The 13,185-nt window shown below is 32.4% G+C and overlaps 1 protein-coding gene across 6 annotated transcripts in view; it reads right to left on the bottom strand.

The window, feature by feature from the left end:
* LOC106464716 (adiponectin receptor protein-like) overlaps positions 1–13,185 on the bottom strand; it is a 35,455-nt gene that overhangs the window by 2,711 nt on the left and 19,559 nt on the right. For all 6 annotated transcript variants that reach the window (XM_022392484.1, XM_022392483.1, XM_022392488.1 and 3 more), the window contains 3 exons: positions 10,402–10,582; positions 8,411–8,598; positions 2,521–2,714 (listed from right to left, as the gene is read on the bottom strand). In XM_022392484.1, coding sequence (XP_022248192.1) covers positions 2,521–2,714; positions 8,411–8,598; positions 10,402–10,582 — 563 coding nt within the window. The remainder of the gene's footprint in view (positions 1–2,520; positions 2,715–8,410; positions 8,599–10,401; positions 10,583–13,185) is intronic.

Genomic DNA, 13,185 nt, shown 5'->3' with positions numbered 1-13,185 from the left:
AATATTAACAAAAGTGCGAGTACTAAAAAATTGTGTTGCTACATAAATAATATTTACTTTTAGCAATAGAGAAATATCATGATGAATCTAAGTTTCAAATGGAAAACAACTGCCTGTTGTAGAAACCTACAAATGTAGAGGACGACGTTTCGAAAGTCTTCCGCCTTTTGTCGACCTGAAGAAGAAAGGAGGAAGAATTTCGAAACGTCGTCCTCTACATTTGTAGGTTTCTACAACAGGCAGTTGCTGTCCATTTGAAACTTAGATTCATCATGATATTTCTCTATTGCTAAAAGTAAATATTATTTATGTAGCAACACAATTTTTTAGTACTCGCACTTTTGTTAATATTTTTTGCACTAATCTTTACTAAGTTTATCAAATACACATAAAATCTGGATTAAAACAAACAGAAAAACAACAACAGTAGTCTGCTTAAACAATGTGTTTGTGTAATGACTATCCATGAACGTTAAAGTTATGGTATAATTGTTGAGAGTTAACACCGACATCATGTTACTCACATTGGCTTAAATCCTATGTTACAAAAGAGTAATAAAACATTTTTTTGGTATCTAGTATCAAGTATCTACAAGTGTTTTTTCATACAACCACTTCTAAGCCATGTATACTGCCTTGTAAATCTTACTTCTTGTATTAATAGGTAAATACAATTTTGTTTTTAATAAGGGTTTCTATTTCCCCTCCAAAATTAGCAATTGTAGCACTACATAGCCACAGTAAACCAGCAATAAGCAGAAAAGTTGTTTCTTTTAGTGAAACAAGCTCCTTTAGGGCTGATTAACTTGTGGCTCCTCAAAGCTACTTTACACTAATAAAAAGCATCTTTTTACTGAATCAAATAAAGTATTTTTAATAACTTGTAGTTTCAAAAAGGTACTTACACCAATAACAAGCAGAGAAACACTTTTTTTACTGAATCAAATAAAGTATCTTTAATAATCTGTAGCTCCCCAAAGCTACTTTACACCTATAACAAGAAGAGAAACACTTTTACTGAATTAAGTATCTTAAAGATTTGTTAATTAGTAACTTCCCAAAAGGTACTTTACATTAATAGCAAGCAGGGAAAACATCCTTATATTGGATCAAGTAAAGTATCTTTACGATTTGTTAATTAGTAACTTCCCAAAAGGTACTTTACATTAATAGCAAGCAGGGAAAACATCCTTATATTGGATCAAGTAAAGTATCTTTACGATTTGTTAATTAGTAACTTCCCAAAAGGTACTTTACATCAATAGCAAGCAGGGAAAACATCCTTATATTGGATCAAGTAAAGTATCTTTACGATTTGTTAATTAGTAACTTCCCAAAAGGTACTTTACATCAATAGCAAGCAGGGAAAACATCCTTATATTGGATCAAGTAAAGTATCTTTATGATTTGTTAATTAGTAACATCCCAAAAGCTACTTTACATTAATAGCAAGCAGGGAAAACATCCTTAAATTGGATCAAGTAAAGTATCTTTACGATTTGTTAATTAGTAACTTCCCAAAAGCTACTTTACATCAATAGCAACCAGGAAAAACAACCTTATATTGGCTCAAGTAAAATACCTTTAGAAATATTTAATCTGTAGCACAACAAAGTCATGATAATCTACTAACAAGTAAGAAAAATGTTCTTTTAATCAAACAAGTACCTTTAAGATTGGTTAATTTGTGGCACCATCAGAAAGCCATTCTACACTATCAATACATAGGGAAACATTCTTTCAATAGATTAAGATAAGTACCTTTAGGTAAGGAATATTATTATCTTGCTGTAACTTTTTTCATTAAAGAAATCTTAGTGTAGGTAAGACTGGTTACAGTTGTAGTTTGTAATAAGTAAATAATATGTTAAGGTACAGCTACACTGCTATTTAGACATACAAGGTAAACATAAACAGGCCTCACTGTGGCTAGTTATGTAACTAATGGTCAATGGGCCACACACACACTTATGTTCGTGAGTTGTGGACAAGCATAACACATGCATACTGTTACATTCAATCTTGCCAATGGAAGTGGTAATAGCTAATATTTCAATTACTTGAATAGTTGGAATAACTGAAAATAGTAATAACCAGAAACAATAATTTTGGTCAGTTGTTTAGTTTACTGAGCTGTGACAAAAATTTATTATCTAAACAACACTGAATTAATCAAACATAATATTGAGAAATCATAATGGCAGTATTTTCATTACATTAATTGATGATCATACTTCATTGGTTATATCAATGACCCAAGTTAGTCATCTATCTCTAATACTTAATGTTATTAATTAGGTGTTAATAACAACAAGTTAGAGTCTCCACATACAATTCATAAAAATACAAAAGCACATTAAATTCAAGAACAAGACATGCTGTACATGCATTCAATTAGAAATGTTAAACAAAGGAAAAAAATATGATAATGTATCTGCAACGTTGGTGGGATAAAATGTAAGTATTGCAGAGATCTACAAAATGATCTGATAAATTAACATGTACATTATGCACACTTACCCAGTAATCACATTTCCCAGGGAAAAATCTCTCCGGCACTCGCATCACATAGAAAAAGGCCCCTGCCAGATAGAGGGACCCCATGAGACACAACCACCCAAAGGAAGCATGAGAAACAGCATGGAACCAGCCTTCAGCTACCAGATAATGGAAAGCTGGAATGACCCCACTCAAGCCAAAACCCATGAATACTCCTAAATAACAGATGGGTAGGTTTCATCAGCAGTAAAATTATTTTAAACTAATATAAAACTACAAATCTATCTAAAAGTATGTGAAACTACCTTAACTGTGTTCTTACAGCCTATTGAGTGAGTTGTATACTGCAAAAACTAATCATCAAAGAGATGTGTATTAAAATACGAGAAATATAGTTAATTGACATTAGTGAACTAGAAATCAGCAAGTGTACATAAAAATAACTACGAAATATTGAATGTAGACATGTATAGTGTGAAAAAACAGTTTTTTCTCTCTGTTATAAGTGCATGCTAAAGAACTATCTCCAGTAATTTGTAAAATACTCAAAAGATATAATTTAAAACTCTTCTTCCTGCAGATTTTATTACTTGAAAGCACTAATAATGAATTTATGATGTTCTATTAAAATATCATCATGTAAAATATTAAACATAACAAATAAGCTGATTATGGCTTTCACTAAATAGGTCTCTGCCTAAGACAGAGTTTCTCGAACTTTTTAGGTAGTACCCCCTTTTCTTATCTGTAATACATCTTGTCCCCCTCCAAAAAAACCGTTCAATTCATTTAAACTGTGATATATACATACAGCTAAAAAAAAAAAAGCAACAAAGACAAAACATTTTCCAGACACTTCTCACAGTTTGAGAACCATTGGCCTAAGTCTTAAATGAATATTAGTTATGCAAAAAATTCCTGTTTGTTTGTTTGTTGAATATTTTACAAAACTACTTGAGAGTTATCAGCATTAGTTGTCAATAATTTGGAAATGCTAGACTTGAGGGAAGGCAGCTAATCAACACCACCCATCACCAACTCTTGGGCTACTCATTAATATGAATAATGGGGTTGACTGTCATATTATAATGCCCCCACTGCTGAAAGGGCAAGTATGTTCAGTAACAGGTTTTGATCCTGCAACCCAAAGATTGTTAGCTGAGCCACCTAATCACCAGTTCATAAAAAACTTCCTATTTAGGATAAATCTTACAGAATTAAAAAAAAAAAGATTTTTTTAACGAAGTGACTTGATTTTAACATAAAGCTTCCTGTTTTACAGATAGCAACTAGTTTAATCATATATGTAGTTGGACCAGGAAACAATTTATTTCAGCCAGGATTTTTAACCTATTGACTGATCATTTGCCATATAGGGTACAGTACGTCTCCACCAGTTGAATGTGAGTGTGCTGTACACAGTGTACAACTCACAAAAATTCTGTGTTCATTTAAAGCAGCTGCAGTCAAAGGGTTAAAACAAAAGCACTGTTATATATTGAATATAGGGATAGGGGAGCTCAGAATTCGATTTTTTTTATATCAAATATTGAATAATTTCAAAAGAAACACAACCATAAGTATGATCTGCTTTACTGTTATAATATTTAAGCTTTATGCACAATAGTAATGTATTAAAACTGTAACAGAAATATGGTTAAGCCAAAGGATTGAAATACCTAATGTACCATTAAGATTTCCATAATTTAAAAAGTAATGTTTTCCAATTTATTTTATTGCGATACTCAAATTGGACTCCAGAAAAATATGTCTATTTTCACATTCAAATGTAGTCACAACTTTAAGATCAGAATATTTGCATTCACATCTAACTGTTTTCATATCACTTGCTTACAAATCTATCTGTAGTCATAATGTCATAATTCAAGTATCAGATGACTTGCTTTTGTTGCCAATTGCAGTTACAATCTGAATATTAGAATGCTTGCGTTTGCATCCAACTGTACTAACAATCTAATATTTAAACTATGATTGCAATTGGGTGCAAAAACAATTGGTCTGATATTCAGACTGTGACTATATTTGGCTTTATAAGCAAGTGGTTTCATTTGGAGCATGAACACACTTGGATCCAACAGCAAGTGGTCTGATATTCAGTTTGGGATCAAAGTTGGATGTGAAAGTAAGTGGTCTGACATATAGATTGTGACTACACTAGAATTTAAAAGCATTCACAATCTGAAAACCAGACTACATGCTTTCATATCCAACTGCAGTTATAATCCAAGTCAAACCACTTGCTTTGAAATTCAACTTTAGTCATAAATTTGTTATCATACACAACTACAGTCACAATCTGATATTCATATTGTCAATACCCATCCTAACAATGCTGCATTACTTAAAAGTTGTGTGATTTAATAATGAATGAGAAATATCAGTTAAATTAAGCTAAAATAAAATAAATGCAAATAGATAATGCAGGTCATGATATTAGTTTACAGGATACAAAAACTTTTACATTGTTTGAGAAATTTTAAAATGAAAGAAAAAATGTTAATAGAGACTGTAGACCTGGTTAAAAAAAAAAAAAAGTGGCTTAAGTTATCAAAATAACAAAAGTCAATATACTTACTTACATGTGTCTTTTGATTGTATATACTCAATTTTTTTGCACCACTAAAAATTATATTATATAGATAAGGAATATGTTAATTGGATTGTTTCTGAAGACAGGAGAATAATGTATATGAATGATCTGACATACATCAAAACACGTACAACTATGTAAAGATAAACACTCTTGTAAAAACAATAATTACTATGCACAACCCAACTTATTTTATCAATTAGTTTTAATACCAACAAATGTCCAAGTAAAGAATATCAATTTTAATATTCTAAAAACTAAGTAAATGGTAATTTTAAACTTATAAATAATGGTCAGTATAGTAATGTGTGTGTGAGTACAATTATAGGAAAGAGAAGCACTTATTGAAGCCATTTCTGTGAAGAGCATCTAATTTATCAAATAATGGTCAGTATAGTAATGTGTGTGCGAGTACAATTATAGGAAAGAGAAGCACTTATTGAAGCCATTTCTGTGAAGAGCATCTAATTTATCAATTAGTTGTTTTTCGAGGTGTTCTCACCTAATGATATCTGAAGGTGTCTAATTGAGTTTCACTATTGATGTGTTCTGGACTATTGAAGTAGAGGATGGTTCATAAAGATGGTCTTTGTTTTGTCTTCTTATGTCACTAAGATGTTTAAGTATTCTGTTCCTGAGGTGATGATTTGTTTGTCCAATATATAGTTGTCCACAATGTTTGCATATTATACAATGGAAAATAGTATGTATAAGTGAAGGGCTGTCTTGTGTAGAAATTGAAGTTAGATCCATGTACTTGGGTAGTATTGTTTACATATTCACAAATGACACACAAGGGGCATTAATATTGTTAAGTTGTAATTGTTATGAGGTGTTAATACATTATATATTAAAAGGGTGCGAACACTAGTGTCAATGACTGTCATAATTCTGCATAGTACTAAGAATTGAAGGTAACAGATGGAATATTTAATCTTGTATAGATGAGAAGAATCAAAATGTAGGTAAGAAGGAGAGCCAGGTGATTTATAATATACACTAGTAGTGATGCAGCTTTTACTGAGATAAAGTTTTGTATCTAGAAAACAAACTTTTTTTTACTGGAGATTTTGTATGTGAATAGGAGGGCAGGGAGAAATCAGATAATGCACTATAAAAAATTTTCTAGGTTTACTCTACACAGTGAAGCTATACAGACAACATCTCCGATATACTTGCTGTATACATTAGGTGTTTCTTCGAGTTAGTGGTCAAACATTTTTAATATAACCAACAAATAAGTTTGCAAATGATGGTCCCCCTTTTTGTGTCAACAGCAACACTACAAATTTGTTTATAATAGTTGCCCCTGAAGAAGAACACAGTTAAGGGTTAAGACCAGTTCAGGCAGATAGAAAAGTTTGTGTGTTTAGAAGGATTTTTAGTTTTCCCAAGATCTAAAAAGATAGTTCAGTATGAGAAGGCCTTCATCATGAGGAAGTGAAATGTACAGGGATGAAAGCAGAGAGAAGCTGAATTAACTGAAAATACTCAGGGAGGAGATATAGGGAGATGAGTACCACAGCTGAACAGCTTTAACATTCTGAAATGCAGTCAGAGCCATTACGTGGAGCCTATTGCTCAGAGAACTGTGTTGTTAAAAGATCATATACATCAACTAAGTTATCCATGAAGCAATACTTTGGCTCAGGAGATGTAATAAACACAACTGAGACTCAAGATCTCAGGCTTCCATTATTCTTTTTTCTAAATTCAAATGGAAAAAAAATTATCACCAAATTCTTGTAATAATTTTAGACACTACTGAAATAATTATGATGTAGATTTATATATTAAAATACTATTAGATCTGGTCTAGGACTTTTCAGTTAGGTTGTATTATTGGCATTAAGACTTTACAGGATCACTAAGCATGCAGCCATATAAGACTCCTTAGTACCTAACCTTACCATGCTTATGATGAAATCCGTGTTATTGTTAACTTTAGACTGTTTAGTTTTACGACTTCCAACAAAGTTATGTTGTTATAGGTTAAGTCACTCACAAGTTTAGGCCTATTAGAGACAAAATAAAGTTAATATAGATCTAGATCAATTTTGATTACTTTTATGACTGTGTATGGCAATTATTTTGAATGGATCATAGCTAAATTAGCACATGAATTGTGCAGAAAATACTTACGAAAATCTCACACGTTCAACAACAACACGTGTCCACCATGACGTGAAACCATTGGAAAACTGCCAATCAACTACATTATTAACATATACATGCTGGTGTACAATATTTCAGAGTTTGTACGAAGTTGCGTATCGGTAAATGTTCGTCTGAATGTTTCAGAGTAAGCATACATTTGTAGTAGCTTTGGGTATTGAAATTAAGAAGTCAGATGTTTTTATTTTACCAATGTAAGTTTTTTTCAATTGACAGAAATCTGTCCTGAGACAGATATGTATATGTAAACATAAACATTATCCAATGAACTAAGTTAATATTTACATAAAAAATGAAGGACTGCATTACAAACAGCAAGACCAAACTTATGACCAAATAAAAAATATATAATACAATACAAGCCTTAACCAAACTGCTCATAACAAAACAAAGTCATCAGGGCACAGGCTACAATGTGGGGGTATAACATGTGTCCTGGTTTTTGGAGGTAAATGTGGAAGTTGGGTCAACATAATGAGAGGGATTCGTTGACTATTAGTCTTAACCACTGCTGGCAAAGCCTCACATGTAAAGAAAAAATAATACGAGTAAAATAAGAAAAAATAATATAAAAAAAGATAAAAGACCAAGATGTGGGTGCTCAGACCCACAATGTCCCACATATATATATATATATATATATCACCCTTCACTGCCTGAAGACAAGTATGAGAAGGTGACTGCTCTCAGAAAAAAAGAAGAAGCAAATAATAAACAAGAAAATGATAGAAAGAAAATTTCCTACCATTGGGGGTGATAAATAGGAAAATCTTACCTCTTGAAGTTGGCATTCCAGTCCCTATTACGTTAGCAAAAGCTCAAATTAATAAGTTAATATTAGTAGCTCAGCAAATAAATTGTACCAGAATAAATTCCATACCGAGTTGCCTAAGCAACACCCATAACTCACAGTCTACTACATGTAACTATTAATTTTTAGATACTCTTCTACCTTTTAGAAGAGCTTGTGCATTCAAGCATTTTAATTATATTGATACTCGCATGAAAATAGTGCCAAGAGTTTCTTGTTTAACTGACCTTGTTAAGAGAAAAACAAATCTAAAAATTTTTTCCGGTAAAATTAGTCTGATAATGGTTAGTGTTAAAGTAATATAGCATCCTTACCAGTTCGAAGAGGCCGAAACCTGGGTTCACTAAACTTGTCCCATAAAGATACAATAATAGCAGCTGCCCCTAGCACTGTGACCAAGATTAAGTAGATGAGGCGAGGGTGAAAATTACAATAGAAGCCATAGTACAACCATGGGACAAATGATCCAATGATCAACAGAGCAATCCCACAGTAGTCTAGTCTGGAAGGAAATATTATTTCAAATATTTATAATATACTTTAATGTTCACATGTACAGAAACTGTTAATTAGTGATTATTCCCCAAATTTGATAATTATTATAAACTTAGCTCACTTCATTATACCAAAAAAACATGTACAGTGTAATTTCTTTCACAATAAAACCATGTATTACGTTTTAATCATAAGAGAGAAAACAAAATATCTAACATACAATCTATAATAAGCATTTTTGTTTTTTAATCTATATCTAATTAAAAGTTCTAACACTATGAGCTGGCTACTAAATCTTAAGAATTCTTCAGAATTACATGTAGCTCTCCTAAAAAGTATAAGTGGTCCGATAGTTGTTGGGTGACTCAGATAAGTTGTTTGAGCAAAGCAACATAAAGGCTACATGCAGTTGTGCAAAGCTACCCCTCATTTTGAATCGACAGATTAGAGCAGCAGTTCTCATACTTTTTCTTCGTTGTACTGCGACCCCTTCTAAAAACAAACGTTACTACAGGACCCCACTTGTGTTACTACAGACTTGTTAGAATTGATAAAGCATATATTATAAGGCAATATGAACAAAACTATTATTTTGGCAATAAAAATTATTTCTGCTTGAAATTCATGCACTTGCAACCCACAGACTAAGAACCCTTAGAATAGAGGAAAGACAGTTACTAAATATCGCACACTGTCAACTTTTGAGTTGGTCATGATCATGGCACATTTGGTCATATGTAAAAAAGGTTTTTTATGCAGTATTGACAAACATTTGAGCTCACAATTATATTTTCAATATCATGCCATCAAATATGTAACCTTTGACACTTATATAAATGTTTTGCAGTATACTGTAACTTTATGATAGAAATATCATCTGACCACTGAAGTGATAAATTTAATATTTTTTCTCTCTTTATGACTCAAACATTTTACGTCTTTTTTTTTTAAACCTTTAGAGTTCCATGTACGTAATCAAAAGTCTTACTGGAATGCAAACATTTTAAAAATATCTGCAAATTACACAAAATACTAAAGTAATTTGGGAGAGCAAGGAACTTATGAACTTATTATATCTATAAAATAAGTAATGAAACTGGAGTAACAATTAAAAGCTATATAGGATCGATGATGCTAAGTTCACTCCTACCAGCAATATCTTAAAATATTCTTAGTTTGAGTGAGTGAGATTTACAAACACTGGGCCTTACCTTCAAAGTACTAAAATGACTATACTGGGTAAGGCAGACAATTGATGGAATTGAAAGTAAAGGCTTGAATACTAAGATAAAATTAATGCAAGCCCTATTATTATTGGTGCACAATTGTTTTTTTAGCTCGAAGCTATTTTAACTTTACACAGTTATTTTTCACTCTTTAAATTCTTGTGGTAATGGTTTATTAAATCAAGTTTCAGATTTACTATAGAACCATAACCAGAATATACAATTCTTTTTTATCAATCATTATTCCTTACACCTTCTTGAGGAGATAGTTTTTCGTCCTGAGATACAATGTCAAAAAAATGTGCATCTTACTATGACAAAATGTCTACACAGTTGTACTAAATAAAAAGTATTTCAAATTTTTTAACTACTACTATGACATAAAGCAAAAGATTCAATTAATGTGTCCTTTAAGTATATCATGGCAGTGATAATTGTTTCTTACTAAAAACAAACAAACAAAAAAAAAGACCTGGGTTTAAGATTATTCGTAAATAAAAAAGTGACCTCTATGGCCACATAACCCTAAACCTACATATTATTCAATATATCATGTTAGATAACAACTGACTGGACCACCTCACTTGCTAAATAGTTTTCCAACTTTTTCAGAGTGACAATGAACAGTGTGGAAGGCAAAGGACATTCCCAAACACAATATGGCTCCAGCAAAAAAGGATGTAAAAACTAGTTTCTCCTGCCAGTGGATTTGGTTAGATGGCCGTGTGAGGAAATAAGCAGCAATCCCCAAAAACATCAAACAACCTAGATAAACAGGAACAAAACTATATCAAAAACTTTCAATAAATTAAGAACTTTGTAATAAACTTTGCTTCACTTAACCACCGAGTCTCATATACTTTATCTTTTTGAATTTATTAACACATAAACTTTAGTGTTCTCCTTAAAGTGAGATGTTGACATTTTCATGTCCGTTCAGTGTATAACTTTATACACAACCTCTCAAACAGCAATATATATATATATATTCACTATTACTATATCCTTTCAAATATGATGTTCAACTCTTCTAATTGATTGTGATATTTAATGGATAATAACATTTGGTGGAAAAAGCTAGGTACCCTTAAAACCATACCACTTAGACACAATTGTAAAAAAACAAATCCTGGAGGATACAATTAAAATATGTTTACACACATACTGCACTGTTTGCACTCAATTTCTCCATGCCACATCAGTCATCAAATCCTTCCCTGTACCCTCCCACAGACAATTCTAAAAAAGATAAAACCTTGATGGTGAGTCTTATACAGAAAACCATCTACATGATTTACTTTACCTTCATTCACCAACATCTCTTACATACGTTTGTACATACATGCAGAATATGTATACACTAAAAATACATTAAAGTTATCCTAATTACTAATACAAACCTGTTGCATGACAAGATAACAGCTTGTTGCTTTTATTTAACTTCAGAATATAGTGAACCTCATTAGTTTGGACATCAACAATCCAGATCATTCACGATCCAGATGGTTCTTCATGTAGACAGAGTTTCTCAAAGGGAAATTTAATCAATAATCTTTACATTAGCATTCTGAATCCAAGGAGCTTTTTTCTTATAACAAACATGCACTTTCTATGGGTACTGGATTTGGTGATCCTTACGTGACTCCACTAAAGTCAAATATGGCTCAATCACAACAGGAAACGAGGTGATAATTACTGACCAAAAAACACTTACACTAACTAGAGGGTTTCAGTTTATGACAATGATTCCAAGAACAACATTCACTCACATTGGATACCAGCGTACAACAGCTCTTCTGTGAACAACCTTCAATGTACATATGAACTATATATAATAAATGTCAAGAGGACACCAGAATGATTTACACTACAGTCATATCAAGTCACAGTGCTCCATAAATGTAGTATCAGCATCATTAAAATGTGATGTTCATTTATACAAGAAACTAAATCCAAGTGCTAGCCTTCATACCATCTGTTGGCATTTCAGTATAAACAGATGTTCTTACAGACAAGTCAACAATATCTGACAGTCTTTGTAGCAAAGAAAAATGGATACAAATTCCATAAGAGATTCAAGTCAACAAAAAAGGGCACGACATTCAAAGCATGCAAACAAGTTATGTATCTTTGAATATGGGATGTTACATCAAGAAATGTATGTGTTAATGACAAAATGCTTATTTAGAAAGGTAAACAACTTTGACAAGAGCTTGATGCAACATTGTGTGGATACTACCAGAATTGTATGCAAAATCACAAAGAATCTTTTGAAATAAATAAGACAAAGTTGGAAGGTGAAGTAGCAAGTGCTGATCAAAATGCAATTGCAGCATAGAAATCTAAGAAATGTTCTGGCAGGATATAAATTGGCAGACATCTAAAATCTAGGTAATACTGGATTATTCTACAGGTTTGAAACTAGTCATTCTTTGGCAAGTCAGTGAGTTCAAGGTATGAAAAAAATCTAAAGATCTCATAACGGCTGCCTTGTGTGCTAATGCAAATGGTAATAACAAATTGCAGCCATTTGTGATTGCAGAATCTGAGCAACCAGGATGGTTTGGAAGTGATTTCAATCCTTACTGTCCATGCAAGATAAAGATGGAACAAGAAAACCTGGAAATGTCAGCACTGGAGGATATGGACAAAAGGCTACACTCAAAGAAGAGAAAAATAATTTTTCTTGTAGATGATACTGCTAGTCATGCTGTACCAGATTAAGAACTATATAATGTAGCTTCCCATCAAACACCATGTCAATGATGCAGCCTATGGATGCTGGCATAATCAGGACATTCAAAGCATACTACTGCTGTCAACTGATTACAAAATATATAGAATGTGCTGAAAGTTAACATTTTCCAAATATGAAAATGTATTTCCAATAGATACTTACCAGCCATCCTGACAATGCTTTACTCGTGATAGTCCATGGGTAAATATAGTCTGAACTAGGTCTTTTATTAGTAAACAATATTCCGCAAGAAAACCTCTAGTGGTCTTGTGGAAAGCTCCATCTCAGCATTGAGCATTTTAAATCCCCATATGGCTGATGGTATGGATTTAAGATTAGGTATACCCTGGCAGGCAATGCATGCCACTCAGTGGGATCCATAGATGTAGAATAGGGCCCCTGTAAAGGTATGATTGAAAAGAAGCACACCCAGTCAGAGCCAGTAAGGTGTATTCAGAATGGTGAGGAAAGAATGCAGGGTAGTCCACACACCAGCCTGCAAGATCTACTCAGATAGAGAGAGAGTAAGGAGTTAGGTTTAGTGAGAGGTGACCTGAAAGAGTTGATGTGAATCTACACTGAGTGGTCACAAGTAAATAGACACCTAATTTTTCGTCTTTTAACTGATTTA

The sequence above is a fragment of the Limulus polyphemus genome, unplaced genomic scaffold, assembly GCF_000517525.1.
Source record: "Limulus polyphemus unplaced genomic scaffold, Limulus_polyphemus-2.1.2 Scaffold1725, whole genome shotgun sequence".
NCBI lineage: Eukaryota > Metazoa > Arthropoda > Merostomata > Xiphosura > Limulidae > Limulus > Limulus polyphemus.
Note: the sequence above shows the minus strand (reverse complement) of the source record. Positions and strands in the feature narration are given on the sequence as shown.